Source organism: Protopterus annectens, chromosome 14.part0, assembly GCF_019279795.1.
Source record: "Protopterus annectens isolate FY-2018-M chromosome 14.part0, PAN1.0, whole genome shotgun sequence".
Taxonomy (NCBI): domain Eukaryota; kingdom Metazoa; phylum Chordata; order Ceratodontiformes; family Protopteridae; genus Protopterus; species Protopterus annectens.
Window position 1 is genome coordinate 364,529,848 of NC_056748.1, and position 25,406 is coordinate 364,555,253.

At 37.1% G+C, this 25,406-nt stretch overlaps 1 protein-coding gene across 2 annotated transcripts in view; it reads right to left on the reverse strand.

The window, feature by feature from the left end:
* FAM149B1 (family with sequence similarity 149 member B1) overlaps positions 1 to 25,406 on the reverse strand; it is a 1,523,608-nt gene that overhangs the window by 263,063 nt on the left and 1,235,139 nt on the right. For both annotated transcript variants that reach the window (XM_044056091.1, XM_044056089.1), the window contains exon 12: positions 19,039 to 19,120. In XM_044056091.1, the coding sequence (XP_043912026.1) occupies positions 19,039 to 19,120 (82 nt within the window). The remainder of the gene's footprint in view (positions 1 to 19,038; positions 19,121 to 25,406) is intronic.

Consider the following 25,406-nt stretch of genomic DNA (forward strand, 5'->3'; position numbering starts at 1 on the left):
GTTGTTTCCCTTTAGTGATTGATTGTGGTTTTTTGAGTGGTAATCCTTCTGTTTGGTGGGCTAGGCCTGCTTAAGTTAGAGGACCTTTGCCCTATCTTGTGTTTTGTGTGGTAATCCTTCTGTTTGGCGGGCTAGGCATGTTTAAGTTAGAAGGCCTTTGCCCTACCTTGTGTCTTTAGTGTTCGGGCGTTTAAGTTAGAGCCCTTTCCACTCTCCCTTGTGTTGCTGAGTATGCGGTCGTGTTTCCTTATGTCTGGCAAGGAACAAAAAGAACATAAGCCATCTGGCTTTAAAAAATGCGCCAAATGTGCGTATAAAATGTCTGACTGATGGCCACGCCAACTGTGTTTATTGTCTCGGTGCCATACACTTGCAGGAATCCTACAGTGTTTGTCATGCCTTCTCTTCCAGGGTTTTACAGGAGAGAAAAAATAAGCTTATCCTTAAGGGTTTGATTAAACCCTCCTTTGAGGAAACTTTAGCGTCTTCTCCCCCCCTCAGAGAAATCCAGGTCTAAGACTAAAAAGAAGTCTACGGCTCCGGCTAGTTCATCAGAGCCTCCGGAGAAAATGTCAAAAGCTATATCTCCTTCCTCGGCTCCACTGGTCTCGGAGCCGCAATAGGTACTGTCTAAGGCTACGTCTCCTTCCTCGGCTCCACTGGTCTCGGAGCCGCAGCAAGTCTTGTCTGTTTCGGGGTCGGCTTCTTCGACTCCATGGTCGTCGGCACCGAAGGAGGTAGCGGTGGTTCTCGAGCCTGCTTCGGCTCCGATCCCCTTGGAGCCGTTCCCCCAGTCTTGTCTCGGTTCCAACAGAGAAGGTTTCTTAACCCCCTTCTGTCTCCTCCAAGTCCTCCAGGCTGTCGGATTCGGATGTGGATAGGGTGATCCAGAGGCTCCTCCAGTCACCAGTGTTAACTAAATTATTTTCGGCTCCAGCCCAGTCGGCTCCAGAGCCAGCCACGATATCGGTTCCATTTCTTCCTCCTCCGACAACTTCGGTGTCGTCGGAGCTGGAGTCTGCCGAATCGAGTAAAGTCCTTGGGTCGGCTCCGAAACCTCCTGTAGTCTTTCGGATCCGACCTCGGCTCCAACCTTTTCCATCCCTTCTACAGGTTTCGGTACTTGGGTGTCCTCAGTCGAACCCGAGGGGGATACACCGGGGCTTCAGGTTTCGGCTCCGAGTCTCCCCCTTGGTGCTTTGGCTAGGGGTACCCCGACTCCGGTCATGGTCTCGGAGGCGGGTTTTTCATCCTATTCTGGTGGACCTGCCTTCGAAGCTATGAGGAGTGCACTGGCCAAGTCCGTAGTGACTTCACCTGAATCGGCAACTCCATCCCCAGACGCTGCGACTAGAGCTTCTGGTGCCCCCCTATCTCTGGACAGTGGGGCTCCTAGGCCTGAGGATACCTCCATGTGTGGTCCCCTGCTTTCTGAGGGCCCTTCAGAGTCCGTGCCTGAGAAGCCTCCCAGGAAGAAGTTGTGTAAGAGGAAGCACGTAGACTCCCCAGATGAGTCTGTCACCTCGGACACTGACCTCAATGATGCAGAAGAGTCCCCGAAGTCGTCCTCTGATGATGTCTCGTTCTCCGATATCCTGGAGATCTTGAGACAGCGGGGCGACTGGCCATCCAAAAACCCTTCTGAGGAGGAGTCGGTCTTCCTCAAGGCCTTCGGAGCCCAGCCTTCTGCCTCCTGGGTGTCTCCACCCTTCGATGAATTATTGGATCTTATTTGTTGAAGGGTGTGGGAACACCCTGACCCTATGGAGCCAGTTCCTAGCCACCCCAATACGTTCTTATCTGCGCCTCCTGGAAAATAATTTTTGACCAAGGGAGTACCTGTGGATGCTATGGTGGTGGTGGCATCTGCCACTCAGCAGGATGTGGCAGAGGCTTCTACTTCCATCCATCCTCCTAATAAGGAGTCTAGGAGTATGGATAGGTATGGGAAGCGTACCCTGTCTTCAGCGACCTTTACCTTGTGGTCGCTGAATTACTTGTGTCATTTTACGCCGCTCCAAAGGGATCTCATAAAGGAGTTGGGAGATACCCTGTCGGGTAACTTGCCTGAGGCGTTGGCCCAGTCTGTTAACACCCAGCTGTCTACCCTTTCTTCCATCGTCAACTCATCTATGAGGCTCATATCTTATGCAGCCGAGGGGGCGGGTAGAGCAGCGAGTTCGGGCGTAGCCCTTAGGAGGCAAGCTTGGATGCGCTTGTGTCATTTTGTGGAGGCTTTCAAGTCTTCTTTCACGGATGCCCCATTCGATGGGTCCTCCCTTTTTGGACCCAAAGTGAAAGACACCCTCACTAGATGTGAGCAGGAGGGTAAGACTTTGTCTGCCGTTGGGGCCCGTTTTTCGCTTCCCACTAGACCTTATCCCAAGGCTCAGAGGGGAGAGAAAATGTGGTTCAGAAAGTCTCAAAAGTCTTCCCCTGCCCATCAAAGTGACCCCCCCCTCCAGGGGCAGAGGAGGGGGGAATTTTAATGGAAGGCGTCGCCCTAGAGGTGGTGGAGGCCCCCGCAATACAGGAGACCACGAGTCCTTTCGTGGTTCCTCCTACCAATGTCCCTGAGGGATTACCCGACTGTGCGTCTCTGGAGCCAGTCGGGGGGTCATTTTTCGGAGCATCTTCAGGCCTGGGAGTCCATCACTCAGGATCGATGGGTGCTTCGTATCATCACCGGAGGTTACACCATTCCCTTTATCCGTCCCCCCCCACCATCAAGGAAAATCCCGGACGTTCCACCCAGTCAATGGGATCAGGCAGCAATAGAGGTCTCAAAGCTACTAGAAAAAGGAGTCATCCAACCAGTCCCCGCAGACCAGATCGGATTAGGAACTTACTCAAGATTATTTTTGGTGCCAAAAAGAACAGGGGACTTGAGACCCATTCTGGATCTCAGCCGTTTAAACCGCTTTGTAAAGAAGTCCAAGTTCCGAATGGTCACGTTGTAATCCATTTTCCCCTTGCTGGAAAAAGGAGTATGGATGTGCTCCATCGATCTCAAGGATGCCTATTATCACATCAAGATAAACAAGCCTTCCAGGAATCATTTACGCTTCCGGCTGGGAGCCAGTCATTTTCAATTCCGGGCCCTGCCCTTTGGTCTCACCACAGCCCCCAGGGTGTTCACCAAGTGTCTGGCAGTGGTGACAGCTCACCTGAGACATCTAGGATTCCAGGTGTTTCCTTATCTAGACTGGCTCCTCACCGCCCCCACCAGGCATCTACTTGTTCAAGCCACGAGAGCTACTGTCGAATTTGCCATCTACTAGGGATTTCATTCAACTGGGCAAAATCTGTATTGCTGCCATCACAGCATGTTGCCTTTATCGGCGCAGAGCTAGACTCTGCAGAAATGTGAGCTTTCCTACCGGCAGACAGAATAAAAGTGTTACAGGCCCAAGTTCTGGCTTTACTACCCCGGGAAAAGGCCCAAGCCAGGATGGTTCTTCAGTTGTTGGGATCAATGGTGGCTACCATTCTTCTAGTTCCGCTAGCCAGGTTCCACATGCGAATACTTCAGTGGCTCCTTTCGGCCCAGTGGTCATATCAGGAACGTCCCTTGTCCCATCTGATTCTCATCACGGAGAGATGCCGGCAGGATCTGCGTTGGTGGCTTCTCTCGTCCAACCTGAATCAAGGGAGATCCTTGAGTCCCCCGTCCCCTATTGCCACAGTAACCACGGATGCCTCCCAGATAGGGTGGGGGGGCATTATCTGGGTGAGACGGTTCAAGGTACGTGGCAAGACCACAAGGTTCACTTGCATATCAATGTTCTGGAGATGAGAGCGGTGCTTCTAGTGTTGCAGGCACTTCACAGCTCTTTTCCCAGGGGAACTATTGCGATTCTTTCCGACAATATGTCGGTTGTCTAGTATCTGAACAAGCAGGGAGGAACCAAGTCCTACCCCCTTTGCAGGGAGGCCATGAGAGTGTGGAATTGGGCAATCGCTTCCCAGCACTTTGTAGTGGCAACGCACATTCCGGGGAAGTCCAATGCCTCACGAGTGGTCCCTGAACGATCGAGTGGCTGCTCAGATCTTCTCCAGGTGGGGCCTTCCCTGCTGCGACCTCTTTGCCAGCCCCCTGAATGTGAAGTGCAGCAGTTTTTTCACTCTGATCCCCCCACAGGGGGCGTCACCCAGGGATGCTCTAGTCCACAATTGGCCCACCGGTCTGCTCTATGCCTTCCCGCCGGTCCCTCTTCTGCCAAGAGTGATTCAGAAGGCTACCTGCTTGGGAAGCAAGATGATTTTGATCACACCACTCTGGCCCCGTCAAGTTTGGTTCCCCTTCCTTCGGAAGTATGCGGTGGATGGTCCTTGGATTCTGGACCCAGCTCCAGACCTATTGACTCATCAGTCAGGACAGCTCCATCCATCCCTACGAACACTCAAGCTCGCTGCCTGGCTTCTCCACTTCCGACCTTAGTCAGACAGCATATCCTTACCCCAGAAGTAGTACATATTCTGTCCTCCTCCAAGTCTTCTACTAGGAAAATATACTCTAGTAAATGGAAGAGATTTGCAATTTGGGCTCAGCAACTTGATCTTCATCACCTTACAGCCCTTGTGTCGGCGGTGTTAGATTTCTTAGCAACACTATTTAGACAGGGTTCAGCTGCCTCTACTATAAATGTTCAGTTGGCAGCAATTTCTAATTATCATGTTGCATATGAGCCTTCCCTCATGGGTCATAAGCTGTGTAAAGCCTTTCTGAAAGGAGCCTGGTTGCTTCGCCCTCCGGTTTCGCAACCCATTTTGCCATGGGATTTAAATGTGGTGCTCAGAGCGTTAATGTCTTCTCCCTTTGAGCCGGCAGCCTCTTGCGAATTGAAATTTTTGTCATGGAAGACTGCCTTTTTGGTAGCCATAACTTCAGCCAGAAGGGCATCGGAGCTTCAAGCCCTTTCTGTTAAACCTCCTTATTTGATTTTTCATAAGGACAGAGTATCTCTGAGACTTAATCCTTCCTTTCTCCCTAAGGTCTCTTCTGCCCTTTGTCTCCACCAGTCTATTGAGCTTCCGGTCTTTTTTCCACAGTTTTCCAACAAAGCGGAATACAAATTTCACCAGTTGGATGTGCATAGACAACGGAGGTTTTATTTAGATAGGACACAACAGGAGAGGAAATCAGATCAGTTGTTTGTGTCCTTTTCGGACAATAGAATTGGCAGATCTGTAACTAAGGGCACCATAGCTAAGTGGATTAGGGACTGCATCTCATTTATTTATGCATTAGCGGGTAGGCATCTTCCCTTTCCAGTTAAGGTGCATTCTACCAGGGCTATGTCAACTTCAGTGGCTTTTCATGCTAGACTATCCATAGATGAGATATGTGCAGCGGCTACTTGGACTTCTCCACATACCTTTATTTCTCATTACAAACTGGACGTGGCCTCTAGAGGTCGGGCTTCCTTTGGTTCCACAGTGCTCAGGAGTGTTTTCCAGTGAGCCTCCCAGGATTTAGGTGCTAGGGATGCTGTCCCGTCAGAAATGAATGTAGGCGAGATAGGCTCACATTACATCTTTTAGTTATGTACTTACCATAACGATAGATGTATGTGATCCATCTCGCCAACATTCTTACATACCCACCCTCCTTCCCCCCACCTGTTGGACTTGGAGGAAACTTGTATTCTGATCCCTCTGAGGATATTATTTTTTCTCTCCTCGTACATATATATATATATATATATATATATATCCTTGTGGTGTGGTGTATGTGGGAAGATTTTATTGGGGCAAACAAGATCTGGGGGTTTGGGCGTGGTGCATCCTGGGATACAGGGTTAACCCAGCCAATGAGAGACTTTGTGCTAGTTATAACGGCCGAGTCGGAGTCGATTCTCGGCTCCGAGCCCGTCAGTAATGAATGTAGGCGAGATGGATTACATACATATATCGTTATGGTAAGTACATAACTAAAAGTTATTGTTTATGAAGGATGAAGCTTCTTCTAAACTGTTGAAAATTCTGATACCATTTCACATATGAATTTTTATTTTAGCATGGAAAAATAATGGAGATTTGATCACATTTAGTCTGAGTGTATTCACAAGAGACCAGCATGTTTTCATTTCAGCTGAATAATCATTATCATATCTTACTGTTGTTCTGACCATATTTTAATGGATCTTTTACCCATGCTGTTTTAAGAATCAAGTCTTTATCAATGAAAGAAATTAATTATATTACAGTAGATCTCTGAGGAGGACTTGTAGTTGGAGGTAGACGGCATGGGTTTACCAATAGCTCTACGTGCTATTTTAGTGCCATAGGAAAATCCTTCCTGCAGGTTTAATAATTTTGGAATCCAAGAAGATAACAATGTAACTACTGTTTTTTTTTCTGTTAAATTGAATATTCTTAAGTTGCATCTCCTTTCTCTGTTTTCTTGGTTGTCTATTTTGTTTAGTAACCAGGTGTTTTGTTTTAATAAATATTCTGTTTGAGTTTCTTCATTCTTTAATCTTCCCTCCATGTCATTTAGGGCATTTTCTTTTTTTTCAAAACAGGTTTATTGTTTTAACATATAAGAGAAATATCATAACAATTTTATACAAGTAATTAAAAATAGGTATTATTATAATATTCAACAAAACAACTAAAGTATTTACAAAGACATCCACTACAATCAGATCAATTAAACTAAAATACCATGCTATTGAAATTAAAATTTTTTTAACAAATTTTGTAAATTATCCCATACAATAAAATAAGATGTTTTTCTACTTGTTCTAGTCATAATTGTGTTTATTTCCATATGGCACACTATATTCATAACATTTTTAAATTCATTGAACGAAGGAGGTGTATCTGAAATCCAATTTCTAGTTATTATTTTCCTAGCCACTGCTAGAATAGACCATAACAAGGGAAGCTTAACCTTTTTAACACTTTGAGGTACAGGTGTGTTGAATAATATAAGAGATTTAGAAATAATGAAATTATCTGTAAAAAGAGCCTGCAAAAATTAATTAATTGACTTCCAGTATTCTTTCAATTTTATACAGTCATAAAACATATGAGCCCAGTCAGCATTAATTTCTACATTACATCTCTTACATAGATTATCTTTATTATTTATTTTATTCATCATCAAAGGTGTATAAAAAGATCTATGTAAAATTTCCGTGTATAAAGTCTCCAGACAATGGAAGACGTAGTTCTATAAGCAGATTCCAATATATATTGTTTATCTTGTTGATTTGGTGGGTCCCCATTAATAGAAGTGAAATAATTCCAGTATGAATCTACACTGTAAAAGTTTCTTGTCTGATAACTTTATGTATGTATGAAAGTTTACCTTTATCAGAAACTTTATGTTGTAAATTTAATATCAAGTAATCAATCAGTGTTGGAATAGATTCTTTAACAGTTATAGACATTAAATCTATTTTATTAATGAGATGTTGTCTAAAGGTCTGAACCTCTAACCAGCAAGTTTCTCTTAGATCAAATTCTTGTTTTAAGAAATCTAGATTTTTAACTTTATTATCAGATATCAACTGATACCAGTACTTTAGATCATTATCTATAGCTAAATGAGTTCCTTCAGAAGTAGATGACAAAAGCATACCCTGAGTATACATTATAGGAAATACAATAAAATTCCATTCCCTATACTTAGGGTGCATGAATATAAAGTTACGATAACTAATAATAATATTTAATGGGTAACAAACCATATGTTTAGGTGTAATAGGTGAAGTACAAAATTCCTTTAGTAACCATAACATGGAGTTATTTACAATCATATTTTTATGTGTTAAGGAGATTTTCATGAAGTGTATACTAATTAGTTCCCAATAATCTTTCCATTTTGTGACATATGACTGATCTATTAATAAAGTAATAACTTTTACAATAGAAGAGATAGTATATAAATTAAAGTCTGGAAAAGAAATACCCCTTGAGACCAGCTATTAGTATGTTTCTTTAATGCAATCCTAGGTCTATTAGGTGCCCATAAGAAATTTAACATTAGTGTGTTCAGTTTCTTGATAATTATTTTTGTAGGTGGAAGTATTATTGATTGTATTAAGTATAAAATCTTGGGGAATATTATCATTTTAATAATTGTAAGTCTCTCCTCCATAGTAAAAACATATTATTCCAGGTATTAAAAAGATTTTGTACATTAAGAAAACAGGTATTATAATTATTATATATAATAGATTTAATATATTTAGATAGTATTATACCTAAATAAGTTATCTGACCTGAATTGGGTACATATTTAGTAAAATCACTAATGAGAATATTTTTTGTGTATATATAGGTAGTATTTTAGTTTTTCTTCATTGAATATTAAACCAGAAATACTTTTAAAATTCATCATGTTATTAAATAGAGACTGTATAGAAGAATTAGATCCTGCTGATGTAATTAGAACATCATCTGCAAAAAGTTGAATTTTGGATGTTGTATTTTCATCTATTTCAAAACCCTCTATGTCAGTACTGTTTCTGATCAAATTAGCCCAAGGCTCCATTACTAAAGTGAATAATAGTGGAGAAAGTGGACATCCTTGTTTTGTACCTTTAAGAATGGGTATTTTTTGTGAAACATATATTCCTACCTTAATATAAGCCAACGTTCCTTTGTATAAATGTTCAATTAGATTTACAAATGCATCCGAGAAGTTTGTGCACTTCATTAAGGTAAACAGATAGTCCCAACTTACTGAATCAAATGCTGAACTTATATCAAGACTAATAAGTGTTAGATCTTTCTTGTTCCTATTTGGAAAATCTATTAATGTTAAAGTTCTTCTTATATTATCAAAAGTATTTCTATTTACAATGAAGCCTGTCTGATCTATATCTATAATGCCGGGAATGATTGTCTTCAATCTATCAGCAAAGATATTCATAAACATTTTATAATCAACATTAAGTAATGAGATGGGCGATATGAAGAACATCTAGTTGGATCTTTATTAGGTTTTAAAATTGGCGAAATAAATGTATATTGCCAAGATGGGGGTTATTAACTCAGTTTGGGCCAAAATAAAAACCTTATGTATTAATGAATATGTATTTTTAGAAAGGATTTTATATATCTCTGGTATAATACCATCATTACCCGGTGCTTTGTTTGATTTAAGCTTATTTATTTGTGTAATAACTTCTGTATATGAAATACTCTTGTCCAATAGTTTAATCTGTTGTTTATTAAGCTTTTTATTCATATTTGTGGTTATAAACTCCTTTATTTTATCTTTAGGTTCCATGTTAATATTATTATGGTTAATATTGTGAAAGTGATTTCTAGATTCATCTAGTATTTCTGGTATACTAGAAACATTCTTCTTTTTCCTTAGAGAAAAGATTTCTTTGATATGGTTTTGTTTATTCAACCTTTTTGTTTTATTTTTAAGTCTATGTAAGTATTTGGGGCTTATTGAATAAGACAAAAACTTGTATTCTCTAAAGTTATTTTAACTTTATGAGTTAAAATTTCTTTGTATTTCTCATTTAGTTTGTTTATTTCTTCAATAACTTTCTTGTCCATAATATTTTCTTTATTATTATGTTTATAAGAGTCTAATTTACTTTGAATATCTAACAATTCCTTATCCCAAGATTTCCTTTTATTATTATACCATCTGATACTTTGTCCATATAGATATGATTTTAAGGCATCCCAAACATAAACAATGGAGACTTCAGGAGTGTTATTTATGTCTAAAAAATGTTTTACTTCTGAAAGTATATATTCTTTATAGTCTTTTAGTTGAGTTAAGTATGCTGGTATCCTTTTGATCTGAACATTATGAGTATTTTTTATCATGAATTCAAAAACAATTGAATTATGATCAGATATATGACATGAAATGATTTTGGAATTAATTAAATCTGTTGCCATCTGGTTAGAAATAAAGACCCTATCTATTTTTGAATAAGTTTTGTATCTGTTAGAAAAAAGGTGTATGGTAATGATTTTGAATCTATCTGATTATTAATATCATTCAAATGATAAGAATTAGCAAAATCATTTAAATGTTTTGCATTAGATGTAATTCTTCTCTTTCCTATAGTGGTAGTATCACTTTCATGTAGTATACAATTAAAGTCACCAGCTAAAATAATATCTCCTATAGAGAATGATATGATCTTATCAAGATGATGTTTCACTGTATTAATACCAATTCCAGGTATCCAATATACATTAATTAAAGTGTAAGTCTTCCCATTAATTTGTATTGTAACCATACAAAACATTCCTTTGTCATCCTGATAAGACTTAATGGTTTTAGGAATGGGCATACTTTTATTCCATAAAATAGCCACTCCTCTTTTTCTGAGTGTGCTCTGAACTAACCAATACTGTATATTTGTTTGTGGCTAGTTTATCAATATCTTTTTCAAGAGATGGGTTTCTTGTAGGAAGACTAAGTTGGCCTTATGTAAATTAATGTATCTTATTAGGCTTGCCCTTTTACATGGATTATTCAATCCATTAATGTTTAAAGAAATTCCTTTTAAAGATGTCATTTGGCATTTTTAAAACTTAAGAATCTTATGATCAAAATAACAAATAACAAGATAAGTAATGTTACATCTCCTCCTTTAGGTGTACCTTTAAATATAGCTGTATTTATTGAATCTCTTATGGGATTTCGTATAGGATTCAATTTTGTTTGTAGTGACAATGAATGTACAAAATATATTGTGGATGTCAAAACTATATACAAATAACAATGAACAAGTGAAAATAATGTAAGGATTAAACCTTGCATCCAGCCTGGAGTTATAAACTCCAACTTAGAGTAGTATTTACCACTCAAGTTAAGCCCCTACCCTAAGCAGCAGTACGTCAGCTACCACCTTATCAATTTAATACTAGTTATATATTTAACTGAAGTTAACAGTTTTCAATTCAATTATCTAGCAAGACAAGACTACACATTTGGTAAAACAGCATCATATAAACTAAAATAAACCTTTTTTTTTTTTTTTTAAACTGTTCATACTACTATATACATCCATGTAATATAAAACACTTGTATTCAAATAGCATTCAAATAATCTTGATGTTAGAAATCAAGAGGAGAGAAAAATAAGTTCTAACATTCATTTAAATCAAAAACTTTGGCTAATATGATTCAGACATTACATATATTAGGATGCAACTATTTTCTGTCATGTAAATACAGTTAACAGCTTCCAAAAAAATCCTTGAATTGCTTGTATATGAGCATTTACTCAAACTCATTATTGCCAATAGAATAAAATATTGTATTCATAGAAATTGTTATAAATCATACTTCATAGTTAAGCAGATTCTCAGAAACATTTATATACATATCTACATACACACACATACACACACACACACACACACATATATATATATATATATATATACATACACACACATATACACATATACATATATATATACACATGCATACACACACACCCATACACACACACACACACACACACACACACATACACACGCACACACAAACACACACATACACATACACACACACACATACATATATATATATATCTGATCTCACTGAGTTGTATCTTTACTGAGCACCATCTTACATTGCTGTCCCTTCAATAAATCTGTCTGCTTTATACAAAATAATGCACAGCAAACACATTTTAGTAACCAGATTTTACAAACATGCTATACTACTGCTTTAAAATATATCACATGACAATTTCTTCCAGTACAGAGTTATAAAATTATTTATGCTTGTCAATCAGATGAATTAAATGAGTTATAGTAATGTATATGTTTGGGACATAGGTTTTTAACACATATTATTAATCTGCTATTCCTGTATCTGTGATGTGTCAGTGTGATATCTAGGTCAAAGGTGAGACCAGCTGCTTTCAGCTTCTCTGTGAGAATTCTGAGAGTTGAAGCTTTTGAAGTAGCTCATGGACACTGTGCATGAGACAGCCCACATCCCAGATTGTCTCTCTTAACATTTTGGCGGGAAACTTATCAAAAACTAGTGACAAACATTCATTTAGCAGTGTAAATGCATCTAAACATGACAAAATCTTCACAATGCATTCTACAGGTTATTACAGACTCTATGTAAGTGAAATCAAGCCCAAAATTATTAATAAGTAACAAAACTCAACATTTTTGTCCCAACTCAACTCCTATGCGAATCTTATTATTTACTGTGTCTATATGATCAAAAGTATTTCTATATATTAATAAAGAAAAGAAAAAGAGAGTAGAAAGTAAAAGGGTGTAAGGCAGAAATAAAAAAAATGTAAGAGAAAGCTATAAGAAGTATATACAATAGAATATTACTTACTGTTTATATTAATAAAGTTAAAAATAAAACATATTATTTACTATTATTTAGTTCTAATTATTATTAGTTAAAGCATGACAGATTATTTACAAACAAGCATAAGCAGTGTAATCAAGAAAGTATAATTAGGTAGTGTCATTCCTGTATCTGTGATGTGTCAGTGTGATATCTAGGTCAAAGGTGAGAGTAGCTGCTTTCAGCTTCTCTGTGAATATTCTGAGAGTTGAAGCTTTTGAAGTAGCTCATGGACACTGTGCATGAGACAGCCCACATCCCAGATTGTCTCTCTTAACATTTTGGTGGGGAACTTATTAAAAACGAGTGACAAACATTCATTTAGCAGTGTAAATGCATCTAAACATGACAAAACCTTCACAATGCATTCTACAGGTTATTACAGACTCTATGTAAGTGAAATCAAGCCCAAAATTATTAATAAGTAACAAAACTCAACATTTTTGTCCCAACTCAACTCCTATGCAAATCTTATTATTTACTGTGTCTATATGATCAAAAGCATTTCTATATATTAATAAAGAAAAGAAAAGAGAGTAGAAAGTAAAAGGGTGTAAGGCAGAAATAAAAAAATGTAAGAGAAAGCTATAAGAAGTATATACAATAGAATGTTACTTACTGTTTATATTAATAGAGTTAAAAATAAAACATTATTTACTATTATTTAGTTCTAATTATTATTAGTTAAAGCATGACAGATTATTTACAAACAAGCATAAGCAGTGTAATCAAGAAAGTATAATTAGGAATAGCATTTGAAGAACATATAAACTTTTAAAGGAAAAAAAAAATGTATCAAATTACTGACCTTATTTTTCCTCTTCAGAAAGAGAAACAAGTTAAATCACAGCTTGCCATTAAATCTCCAGATATTTTGACTAGTTATGAAACAAAACATTTCTTTGCACACAGAGAATAACTTTGATTAAATCTTTTCAAAATATTTGTTGCTTCTTGGAAATGCAGGAACTATATTTAAAAGATTAATAATAAAATAAAATGATGAGAGAGAAAAAAAACATAGTACAAATCATTTGTTTTTAGTCTCTTCTTCTTCTCTGAAGTCTTCCACGAAGTTTCAGTTGCCAGTCTCTTTAACGAAGGACTAGCCCATTCCATTTCTTCTATTTTTTCCAAAATCTTATTTTTTTTGATAAACAGTAAAGCAGAGTCTAAGTCATCGAAAATTTTAGGACCATCAGGAAGGAAGATTTTAAGCTTGGCAGGAAACAGAAGGTATGTTTTAAACTGTGCTTTTTTAAGCTCCCTTATTAGTGGCAGAAAAACTTTTATTTTAGCTAATACCATGGAAGAATAGTCATTGTCAAAACGCACAGTTGTTTCATTAATCTTAACAGGAGCTTTAGCCCAAGCAGATTTAAGAACCATCTCTTTATCAAAAGATGATAGAAATCTAACTATAACTGATCTAGGATAGTTTTTGTTAGAGTTAATATTAGCTATAGATCTATGTGCTCTTTCGATACCAAAAGAGAATGCTTCTGGTAAATCTAAAGTTTTAGGGAGCCATGTTGTTAAAAAAGAAGTAATATTGTTACCTTCAATATTTCCTGGCTGTCCAAAAATCCTAATGTTATTGTGCCTAGATCTATTTTCCAGGTCATCCAGCTTTGTTTGTAAATGTGTATTTTGTTTCAGCAGAAACTCAATGTTGATTTCCTCTTATTGTATTCTATTTTCCATGTCATTCACAGCTTCTTCTATGCCTGTCATCTGGATCTTCTGTTGTTGCAGGTCCATATGTAACAAGTCTATTTGTTTTGTAGTTTTTTCTATGAAAGTGTCTATTTTAGTATCCATTTTATCCATCTTAGCAGTAAGTTGCTGGACTATAATTATCAGAGACTGAAGTTCTTTCTTGATGCTGGAGTCTTGAGAATTTGTCTTACTGGAACTCATTTCAGACTGATAAACTGACAGGAAAATTTCCAAAGTAATTTCTGACAGGAATATTATTAAGATTTCCTTTCTTTTTTAGATATAGTTCAAGAACTATATAAAACAAACATATTTAGAAAGAAAATTACTTCAAAAATTATTTTTTTAAGTAATTAATTCCTGTCAATGTAATGAAATTGGTGGAGCTGAAGAAATCTGCTGCTATCCTGTGTTCATCCTTGGCCACGCCCCCATTTAGGGCATTTTCAATGTCAGTTATTTTAGTTTAGTACTTCTGGAACATTTCTTAAAAATGTCAGTTTGTTTTAAGCAGTTTAAGTTCTCCTGAAAACCATCTATATTTAGAGATAACACCTGAAGTATTGTTGTCACCAGCTGTATCCTTCTTCAGAGAAGAGTCAGAGTGGGGATGCATAGAGTTGCTCATTTTTCATCAAATCAATAAGTCCCCAAAAGATTCTGACAGGAAAAAGTTGGTAAAACTTCACAAAATTCAGTGGCATATAAGCTTACACTATTATAAAACAGTGTGTGAAGTAATTTTCCTTACAAGTAAATATTTTCCTGTTTATTTTGATTCTACTGCAGAGCTCTAAAAAGTTGCTGCTTTCACTGGGACATCTAGGCTCCACTCCCTTGATCTTTTTTGGATTTCTACATTTATTTGTTTTATACAGATTTTCATAAAATTGTGGAAATATTTATAATATCGCTATATGACCTTTGGTATTTTCCTTATTATAAGCTACCTAAGCTTGGCAACAACCTCTTCTACTTTCTACTGCCTGAGCCATTGTGCTAAAAAACTTTTGTACTCTGCAGTTATCAAAAAACAGTTGCTTAACGGCAATGTTTCCAAACTCATGCATACTATCCAGGTAGTCCCTTATTTTCTCTTTAGCACTCTGCATTTGTGCCTCTTCTTAGTCTGTGAGATTCCCATTATTCTGCAATACTTTAACCTTTGTCAGTCCCTCTAAATAATTATCGTTACTTCTTAGCCATATCTCTTTTCTTTTATTTCTACCCTGTTTTTAAACTTCACATTAATTTTATACCAATCCATTGCTTTAATTTCTGAAGAAATTTCTGTCTTCCCCATTAACTAGCGGATAATTTCCATCACCAGTTTCTTAAATTCCTCCCTGTTTAACAGATAGGTAGGGAAGGAGAAATGTTAAATTTTTATTTCATTACCCTGTATTTTTATTTTAATTATTGCTGCATGATCTAAAATAGTTATTGGATACGTAGCAAAACGTTCAATTAAATGCACACGATCCTATGAAATATAATTTCTGCCAAGCTTAGCCCAGTTTTTGTACCTTGAGGAATAATACGTAAATTATCTCCAAATTCCTGCTGCTAAATTTACATCCTTCATACCAAATATTTTCATACATTTCGTCAAAGATCTACCCTCTTATGTTATACTTTTCCTCCTATGCCCCCCTCAGATACATCCTCACTGTTGCAAATCAAATTCTAGTCCCCATCTATAAGTAATACTCCTTATTGAAAGCTGATAATTTATCTTAGAATTTTCTTAAGCTCCACTGTAGCAGTGTTAGGTGGAATATAAAAAATGCCAGGCATAATCCTCTTCCCTTGCTAGTAACCCCTTACTACTACAAATCTACCATTATCTTTTTTCCTCTATTGGAGCTCCTCTAGCAGTGAATATATGTACTCAGCTTCTCCTTTGTCCCAGATATTCTGCTGAATAACCATCCTGAAATCCTTTACTAAATTCACATACTTAGTTATTTCACAGTGCATCTCCTTTAGCATAGCTATTTGCACATTGCATTTCTTAATACAGTTGACTACTCTTTCTTCTTTGTATATACATTTGAAACCATTCACATTTAAAGAAAATATTTAAAGTGCTGGCATTATGATAAGAAGTTATTATTCCCACTTATGTAGAACAGTTTTTTTAATGTCTAGTTTCGGCTTTTGTGTTGCATACATACTGTATAACCGTACAACCATTGGTTGTGTATAAAAAGGAGACCTCTTTGAAGGGATTGGTGGAAAGATGTATCAAAACATCAGAACAGGATGGTAGTTTCAAATGTGGTAGGTACCCACAATTCCCATTTATGATGGATACTAACAAGATCAAAATTAAGAACTATGGGTATATCGCACCCTGTTGGAAACACTTTTGTTATTCCAAGGGTGTGGTTTATGTAGCGTTATGCGACTCCTGTGACGCTTACTATGTGGGTAAAACTATCAGGGCACTTAGAGAATCTACCAACATGTATGTGACATCAAGCACAAGAATGAGAATGATACGTTGTATAGGCATATTAGCCTTTACCCAATGCATGCCTTTAAATTCTTTATAGTTGATCAAGTAGATCTGGGACCACAAGGGGACTCTTGGATGAATTCTTAGAATTCATGGAGCTCATGTGGCAGATTAAGACTAAAGCATGCCAAGCTCCTTGACTAAATGATAGGATTTCTATCAGTTCTGTGTTAAAGTTGAAATCCATGCTTTTTATGTGATTTAAAAGTATTTTTACCAGTTTTGCAATGTATTTTTCATATGTTTTTATGTTTTAATTATCCCTGTCACTATATGTGTTACATGGAGGAAATTATGTTTTAACTGAGGACCAATGAAAGTCTGGGGTGTGTTATTTAAAGATGTGTTTTTGTTGTACTGTTATTCTGAGGAAGTCTAACACTGTGACGAAAGCACTTAATCTAAGGAATAAAAAGGATTTGTCTTGTACTTTTATCGTGTCTGCTGTGGTTCCTGGCTTTGCCCTTCATCTCAGGACTTACACACCAATGTTTGGTAGGCTGATCTTTTATACAGTTGTTTCTTGTCGTATCCATTTGAACCTATGTCACGTCTTGCAAGACTTTTTGTTTTAATGAAAGCCCTGAAAAAACCCAAACACACCCCATAACCTATCAACTTAATACAAATACACAAAATTGTGTACATCTTCAAGTAATGAAGTATAACACCTCTAATAGGAACAATTGTCCCAGACTGACAGCTACACTCACAGGCGTTAACTGACCTATAATTAAGGCTAGTCATTCTAAGATGCATTGTACAGCCTGTGCTTCTACTTGCACCAAGTGCTTTCTGCTTTTGTCTCATCCTTTTTCCTCTTCCAAATGTAGAAAACATCTTGAATGTTTTCATAAAACATCATCTTTTAGCCACTAAAAGAAAAAAGCATTTCATTTTATTGCTGTTTTATCAAACTGTTTCCACAGAATCATGACATAAACTCATGTTATAGATAAAGTACACAGATACAGTTAGGAAGAAGAATCATTATTATATACACATACCAGTTATTTTGAAACAAGTGTAGGTGTTTCAACATGCCTTCAGAATTTGGTTTTCATGATATAATGTAAGATAACTAGTCGGGCTGGCCGAGGGATTTCACGGCATGAAATCCCAACTGTCAGCACTGCAACAGTAAAACACGAAGAACGTTGTAAGATAACTATTTTTTTTTCTTTTTACTTCCTTGGTGTCTGGGTAGCGGTGCCATTTATGACTTAGTATTGTAAATAAATGCCTGGTATGTTTTCAATGAATGTGCAATGAGTTTAGAATATTTTTTAATTTCTTTCTGTTCTTGTAACCTATTACATGTACTTGTATGAGTTTTATGCCTTTTCCATACATTTTTAATATAATTGCTTTAGATAAATATAAAACTTAACTTGACTGGATGTCCCTTGTGAGTTTTCTGTGCATTTTGATGTAATTGGTTTGTGCTCATTAAGGGTTCACAACTTTAGCGATAACTTATAATTGTCAGGCATGCATTAACTTTCTGATAGTGGGTATGCTATTACCTCTCACTTTGGACTTTTATGGTATACACTGCAGAAGTTACAAATCTGTACTAACTTGTTCTGCTTAAAGTGACACTCTCAGACACTACATGATATTGCTTGTTCTTGCCTTACCTTTTACTGTTTCATACTATGAATGAATAAAGTATTCTCTCAAGTGACTTCCTTCTCAGATTACTGGAAACTATTATTTTGAATATTATACCATGGACACATCTTATTTCTTACTTGAAAGAATTTCTTTCCTTAATCATGATTTTTCATTATGGTCATCACTGAATCAAGAAGTAAGAGCATCTAGAACACTATGGCTTTTGTGGGTCCAGCTGCACTCTGCCTTAAATCAATTATTTATCTCACTGTTATTACAACATAGTCTTAGTTACATGCATTATGATATCATATGTTTTGCCACACCACATATCCTTCTTTAGAAGTCTGACAAGGTGGCAACTCTAACTAATTTAAAAAATATACATGTTTTTCAGGAAATTCCCATGTGCAGAAACTGATTAACAAAGAATGTTGGTTTTCTGATCATGCAGGTGTCATCTTTGATTCTAATCAGCTAAATATTATTTGTTTGCTTATTTTTTTGTATTGTAGTTATTAAATGGGATAGAGCACTATTCTAAGTGGTTCACTATAGACTAATCCTAGGAATGAATACTGAAAAAGATACAACAATAATACATGTTTAATTTGTCTACTACACAACGTCTAGTGTAAATACTTCAACATTACCACTGTAAGGAGAGAATGTACTACTACTTGCATTTGTACTGTAACACATCTCCTGACAGTGTGACAATTATAAACAAGTTAGCAAATATATCATCACTATCTAAGAATTACAGTGCAACACAAATGGTAAGAAAATGCCTTGGTAAGAAAAAAAAACTTGGAAACTGCACAGTTCTGAAGGGAGTAGCATTTGCAGTACTCACCTGTGCCTGCAGTTCCCCTGCCTGTTCGGTACTGATTAGCATATTCCAGTACAGTGAGGGAGCGCCTTAAAGGTATGTCTGACTAAAAAAGTAGAACAAAAGAATAAAGTTTTAAACACTTTGAAGCTGTTCATCAAAGGCCTGCAAAAAGTCACACATTTAACCTTAAGAGAGCTTATTTAAGAAAATAATGTATTTGCCAACAACTCACTAACTATAGGTGTTCAGGTAACAGGATTTCATAGAAGCTTTCATGTAAACAACTTACAAGCCCAAATCACAATTCTTTTTAATCAACATTTGAATATAGTTTGGTGTCTGCTTCCCTTCTTAGCCTCAAACTAAAATAGGCCAATCAATTTACATCCTTGTCTTGAACAACACGAAGATTGTAATAGTTTCAGCTACTTAGGCTGGAAGCAACAATGAAACTATCAACCAGCAAAATCTAAAAGAAATGATCAATAACTACAAAGCTGTATTTCTAAACATGACACTGTGGGTTGGCAGTGAGATAAAAGAGGTTCTTTAGAAGAGATATGTGAAGAAAAACTGATCACATCTGTGGCATACTAGTACTGAGATGGAACTTTATGGCAGTGAAAATAGAAAAGGAATTTGTAATGAATACAGTTCTATGAAAAATAAACAGTAAATAGTGACTATTTCTGTTCAATATTAAAGAAGAAACTAACTAAGGGATTAAGATGACATGTAATATGACTGACCTGTGCGGTGTGACTTTCTGTAAAGTCTTCAGCATGAGAAGGACCAATGACTGAAGAACTATGCGGTATACAGTTCTAAGCTTCTGTTACAGCTCATAAGTGCTTTGGAGTATTGGGGATATAATCAAGAGGAACTTTATAAAGATGAAGGGTCTCAACTATGAGAAAAATTTGATGTCAAACATAGATACTTTAAGCCTTATTAGGTCATTACTGAGCTGTAGTAAGAAGACTATGTCACATGGTGTAGCATGCAGTGGACGTATAGTACTTTCCTCTTCTTTAGGAGAGTTTAGTGTGTTTTTGGTATTCTGTACTACTGTTAAGGCCTAGCTTTGTGACACTGACAATAAAAGAAGAGGTGCACTGCATATGAGTTTGTAAACAGGTAATATAGAACCCAGTTCACAGGAACATATCTTAGAAGGACTAGTTTTCTATGAATTTAACAAGAACTGGGTTTGTGAGAGAAGGTACATGATGGAATAGATAAATATGTGCATCTATATCTATCTATCTATATAAAAGCAAATGCACTCATTAAATTATTTTGTTACTGGCAATTAAGATGACTTCAAAATAAGTTTCTAGAAGGTCTAGAGTTTGCTGCTGAGAAACAGTGACTGGGGACGTTTTCAATATTTAGTTCTGAACTACTGCTAAACTCCAGAAGTGCAATGGGTCACCCAACCTAGAATGTGGTCAAAATGGCTTTTGAGTAGGTTTTCAGCTGTTAGTCTATGAGTAGACTGGTGGTCACGAAAATGCACACCATTTCCTAATCACTATGTTTTACACCAAAGAGGTCTGTATGCCTTTTTTTTGAAGGAAAGTAACCCATCAGACTTTCTACATTTAATTTTCTGACCCCAAACCTTGCTCACTAAATTATTTCTTGTCATCGCAGCCTTTGTTTGTTATGTTTAGAATACCAGAGTTTCACTAGTTTACTGTGTACAGGTTTACCATAAAAAGGCAAATATAGAAGTTTCACAATAAACTATTCAGAATTTTAATAATTTAATTAAGTGGGCAGCACTGTAGTTCATTGGCAAGTTCTCCAATTCACAGTTTCAAAGTTTAGGATTCAGGCCTAATCTTCACTGTCTGTGTGGAGTATACGTGTTCTATCCATGTTTGTGTATTTTCTGTTTGGGTACTCTAGTTTCTTCCCACCACCCAATAAACTAAACTGTCCATAATGAATTTAACTGAAATATCATATGTCATTTTTGGCTGATATCTGTCTAGTCAACAAAATTTGGTTGACATATCTGTGAGATCACACACAGGGTAAAGTTACCCTTGTTTGGCTATCAAGAAAAAAATATATATATCATCATATCATCGAAGCGCTAATTATCAAACGTAAAATATGTAAACATTAAATTACCAAACATGGCTCATTTCAAAAGTAAATTCATTGAATGGCCGCAGATGGCCAACATTGTGAATGTTACCAACTGCAGGCTTGACCCTGCCTGGAATAATTTTGTTGTGGTGGGAATAATTAAAGGTAATAGCCTGAGAGAAACATTCAGAAATATTCTGTTTTGACACAGGTTGTCCCTTCTTACCCTTAGAAGAAATGAAGAACTGATCTGAAGATCTGGAAGATTTAACTCTGTCAAGACAGTACCAGAGTTGCCTGCTGACATCCAAGGTAATGTTTACTGTTTCTCCCACATATTTTAGGTTCAGGAAAAAAACAGGGAGATGGATAGTTTGGATACCACTTTAGGCATAAAAGAATGAACTGTTCTCAAATAAATCCTGTCTCTGTGGAAAATGCGATATGGTTGCCTCATTATTAAGAGCTTGCAACTCAGGTAGGTACTCTTCTTGCACAGGTCAGAGCCATCAGTAAAACAATTTTCCACGTTAAAAACCTCAAGTCAACCAGATTAGCTGGTTCAAATGGAGCAGATATTAGCTTCTCTAACACAAAATTAAGATCCCAAGGAGGAGCCACTGGTCTTCTTGGGGGCTTCTTATGCAAAATCCTTTAAAAAACATTTTGACATGAGAAAGCATTGAAAGAGGAGGATTCCCCAGTCAGACATGCTGAAATGGACGATAAATGAACCTTTATGGTGGAGGAAATAAGGCCATAGGCTAATAACTCGCAGAAATACTGTAAAACCAGAGAACTAATTCTACAATATACAAGACTCACTATAAAATATTAAGAATTTTAATAATTTAAGTGGGCAGCACTGTATCTCACTGGCAAGTTCCCCGATTCACACCCTGCATGGGTGTTGGTTATGTTGTTGGCATCAACTAGAAAACCTTTTCTACTTGCTAATATATGATTTTCTAAAAGCAGGCTTTCTTGCCTTCATTAGTACATGCTGCACATCTTCAGTAAACCGGTTCTTAAAAGGAATTAAGACCCTAGCATCTAGGCAGTCAGGATAAGTTGATTGGGGTTGGGGTGTATCAAACACCCCTGATTATGTGCAAGTAGATCCATTCTGACAAAGCTTGTGGTAATTGTCCCTGGCCATTCGCAAAAGAAGGGAGAACCACTGTTGCTTGGGCCAGAAGGGAGTCACCACAATGAACTTGGGGGATTCCTTTTAAATCTTCAGAACTACCCTGGATATCAGTGGAAAAGCATACAGAAAAATTCCTGTCCAAGGAAAGAAAAAGCCATCCATCTTGCAGAACTTTTCTTGCATATACCCTGTAACAGGACATTGTCAGCTGATTGTTCAGAGAGGAGGCACATAGGTCCACATGAGGAAGTCCGCACATGGATCAAATCTTGAAAGAGTCCCTGTTCTAGTTTTTATTTATGAGGGTCTGCTCTTACTCTGCTCAGTTTGTCTGCCACACAATTTTGCTCTGACGGAATGTTGGATGTCTGTAGATTGAGACTGTGTCATTAAGCTTATATCCCAAGCTAACATTAAAAAGACTTCGAACAAACTAAGAAACCACAAATATGGCGAATGAAACCACACTCCATATATTGGCCCCTGGCAAATTCACCTAGAGATGGAGGAATTATTTTGGCAAATTAGAACTGCAGCTGGTGACATACCAGGGTTAAACGAACAAACATCTATTGCTTGTGTACTGAAAAAATTGGCCTTGAAAAGATAGGTTATTTTCAATTTAGGAATTAACCTTATAAGAATGTGTTTAAAGTACTTTTGTTATTGTGTTTAGAACCTAACAACTTTGATTATTCTGTTATGGGCTGGCATTTCATTTACTTGATGCGTCTTAAACACATACATATATATATATTTTTTAGTATGTGAACTTTTTATGAATTAAGCTTAATTATTCTTTATTAAACAAGTTTGTGTATTTAACACACACATTTTTAAATAACACTTATTGGGCATTTAAATAGCACTTAAGTAACTGTTTCTAGAAATGCACTTATAAAGTATTGACAACAGTGCTTAGAAACATTTAGTAAATAAGGTTACTAGGTGACAAAGTCTTGGAAACGCTTGTTATTTCACAGACATAGCCCTTTTAAAATTTAGTGGTTTTTGTTTATACATTTTTTATTGTTTAATTGCTTAACAGCACTATCAGTTAATTAATGACTGAAGATTTCAAATATGAGTTGCTGCCTGGAAGTTTGTTTGAATTCATTCATTTGTTTGTTATTTCTGAAGAAGGAAGGGCACAGGTCCTTCCGAAAGCGCTCAGTCTATTAAATCGTATTTTTAAACTAATTGGGAGTTTGCATCTGTTCTGTAGCGTTTTGCTCACAGTTTCATTCGCCATATTTGTGATCCCAAGCTAACATGGTTAATATTCAAAGAGGGTACCACCTGGTTCTCTCCTGCTTGTTGATGTTCAACATAACTGTTGCATTGTCTGTAACAACTTGAAGAGGTCCAAGGGACCAAAGATGATTTTAGAGAGTTGAGTGCCTTGATCAGGGCAATCATTTATTTTACATTTATGTGCCTGAATCTGTCCCTGGTGTTACACATGCCTTGCACATTTACCTCTCTTGAAACTGCTCCCCAAACAAAGTCCAAGGTGCCTGTGATGACTGATTGCTTTGGAGCAGTGAGAGAGAAAGGGAGACATGGGTTTACTGAAATTTGCTGTCCCCACCAAGTGATTTTTATTCTGACAAATCTCAGCACTGTAATCTAAAAAGACAAAGGGTGTTGATGCTGGGACCAGAGAGACTTCAGATATCATTGTATCTTTCCCATGTGGTGTCTATGAGACCCAAAATCCTGAGGTATTCCATCAAAGTGACCAAAGTATTGGTGGAAAAACTTAGGAACACATCTAGATCTAGATCTATTTGCTCTTGTGGAAGAAGAGTTTCTGAAGTGAGGGGTCTAGCTTACACTCCAGGAAAATTAGAAGTTATGTAATTAACATAACATCTCATCTGTATCCTCTATTTTAATTCTTCCTCACTGATGGGTTATGGGTCCGACCCTCAGATCCAATTTGGCTGTATTTCTTAGACTTGGATCCAAATCTTGAGCTCTTCCCTCTACCCATAATGCTGTACACTATCCCCCACTCCTCAGATCGAGTTTGCTGCCCAGTGAGAAATAGAGACAGGATAGACAGAGGGTGGACTGAGGCTCAAATCTGGAACATGTGTGCTTCAAACTCTTCTGAAGATCCTTCTAGGAGTGACAAGGCCAGGGGATGGCTGGGAGGGAAGGTGAGGAAGCCTGAAAATGGAAAACACAGATGCCAAGTTAAGTACATAACTTCTAAATCTGATGTTGCCTTTTTCATTCTTTCTCACTGATGGGTCAGAGTCCCCAGCTATGTGATTCTTGGCAGGCCCTCAAGGAAGGACATGTTGCAGCACTGTTGAGCCAAAGGAAGCCCTGCTTCTGGAAACAATGTCCAATTTGTAATGTGCAACAAAGGTATGAGTCTTTGACCAAGTGGCTGCAGTACAAATACCATCAATTGAAATTCTGGCCGAAAAAGCAGATGAGGTAGCCATAGATCTGGTGGAGTGGGGTCTAGAAGGTTGAGGCAATTCCAAACCTTTCCGAGAATAAATCAGTGAAATACAATCAGCAATCCATTTGGCCAAAGTAATTTTGGAAACTGCTTGACTAAGCAGTTAGGGGGAAAGGATACAAACAGCTGATGAGATTTCCTGTACTGTTGTGTTCTGTGAATATAAAAGCATAGTTGTCTATGAACATCAAGAAGATGTAGCATATATTTCCCTTTATTAGCAAAGTTCGGGAAGAAAACTGGCAATTGTATTGATCAATTAATGTTAGTCTCCATGGCTACTTTAGGCATAAAAGAAGGAATAGTTCATAGAGATACCCTGTCTTTATGAACAATTATGTAAGGAGGCTTAGGCTGATAAGGCCTGGAATTCAGATATTCTTTTTGCTGTAGTAATCGCTACCAAAAAAATTGTTTTCCAGGAAAGAAACTTCATGTCACAATTGTTAGCCGGTTTGAAGGGTTTCTCAGTCAACCTCTGGAGGACCACCATCTGGTCCCAAGGGAGAGAAGGATCTTTTATGGGAGGTCTAAGGAGGAAGATTCCTTTCATAAATGCCTTACATAACCTGGGAGTTGATAGAGAGATTTGTTTCCAGCATGAAAATTGGATATTGCAGCTAGCTGAAGTTTAATAGTAGAAACACTAGCTCCTTCTTT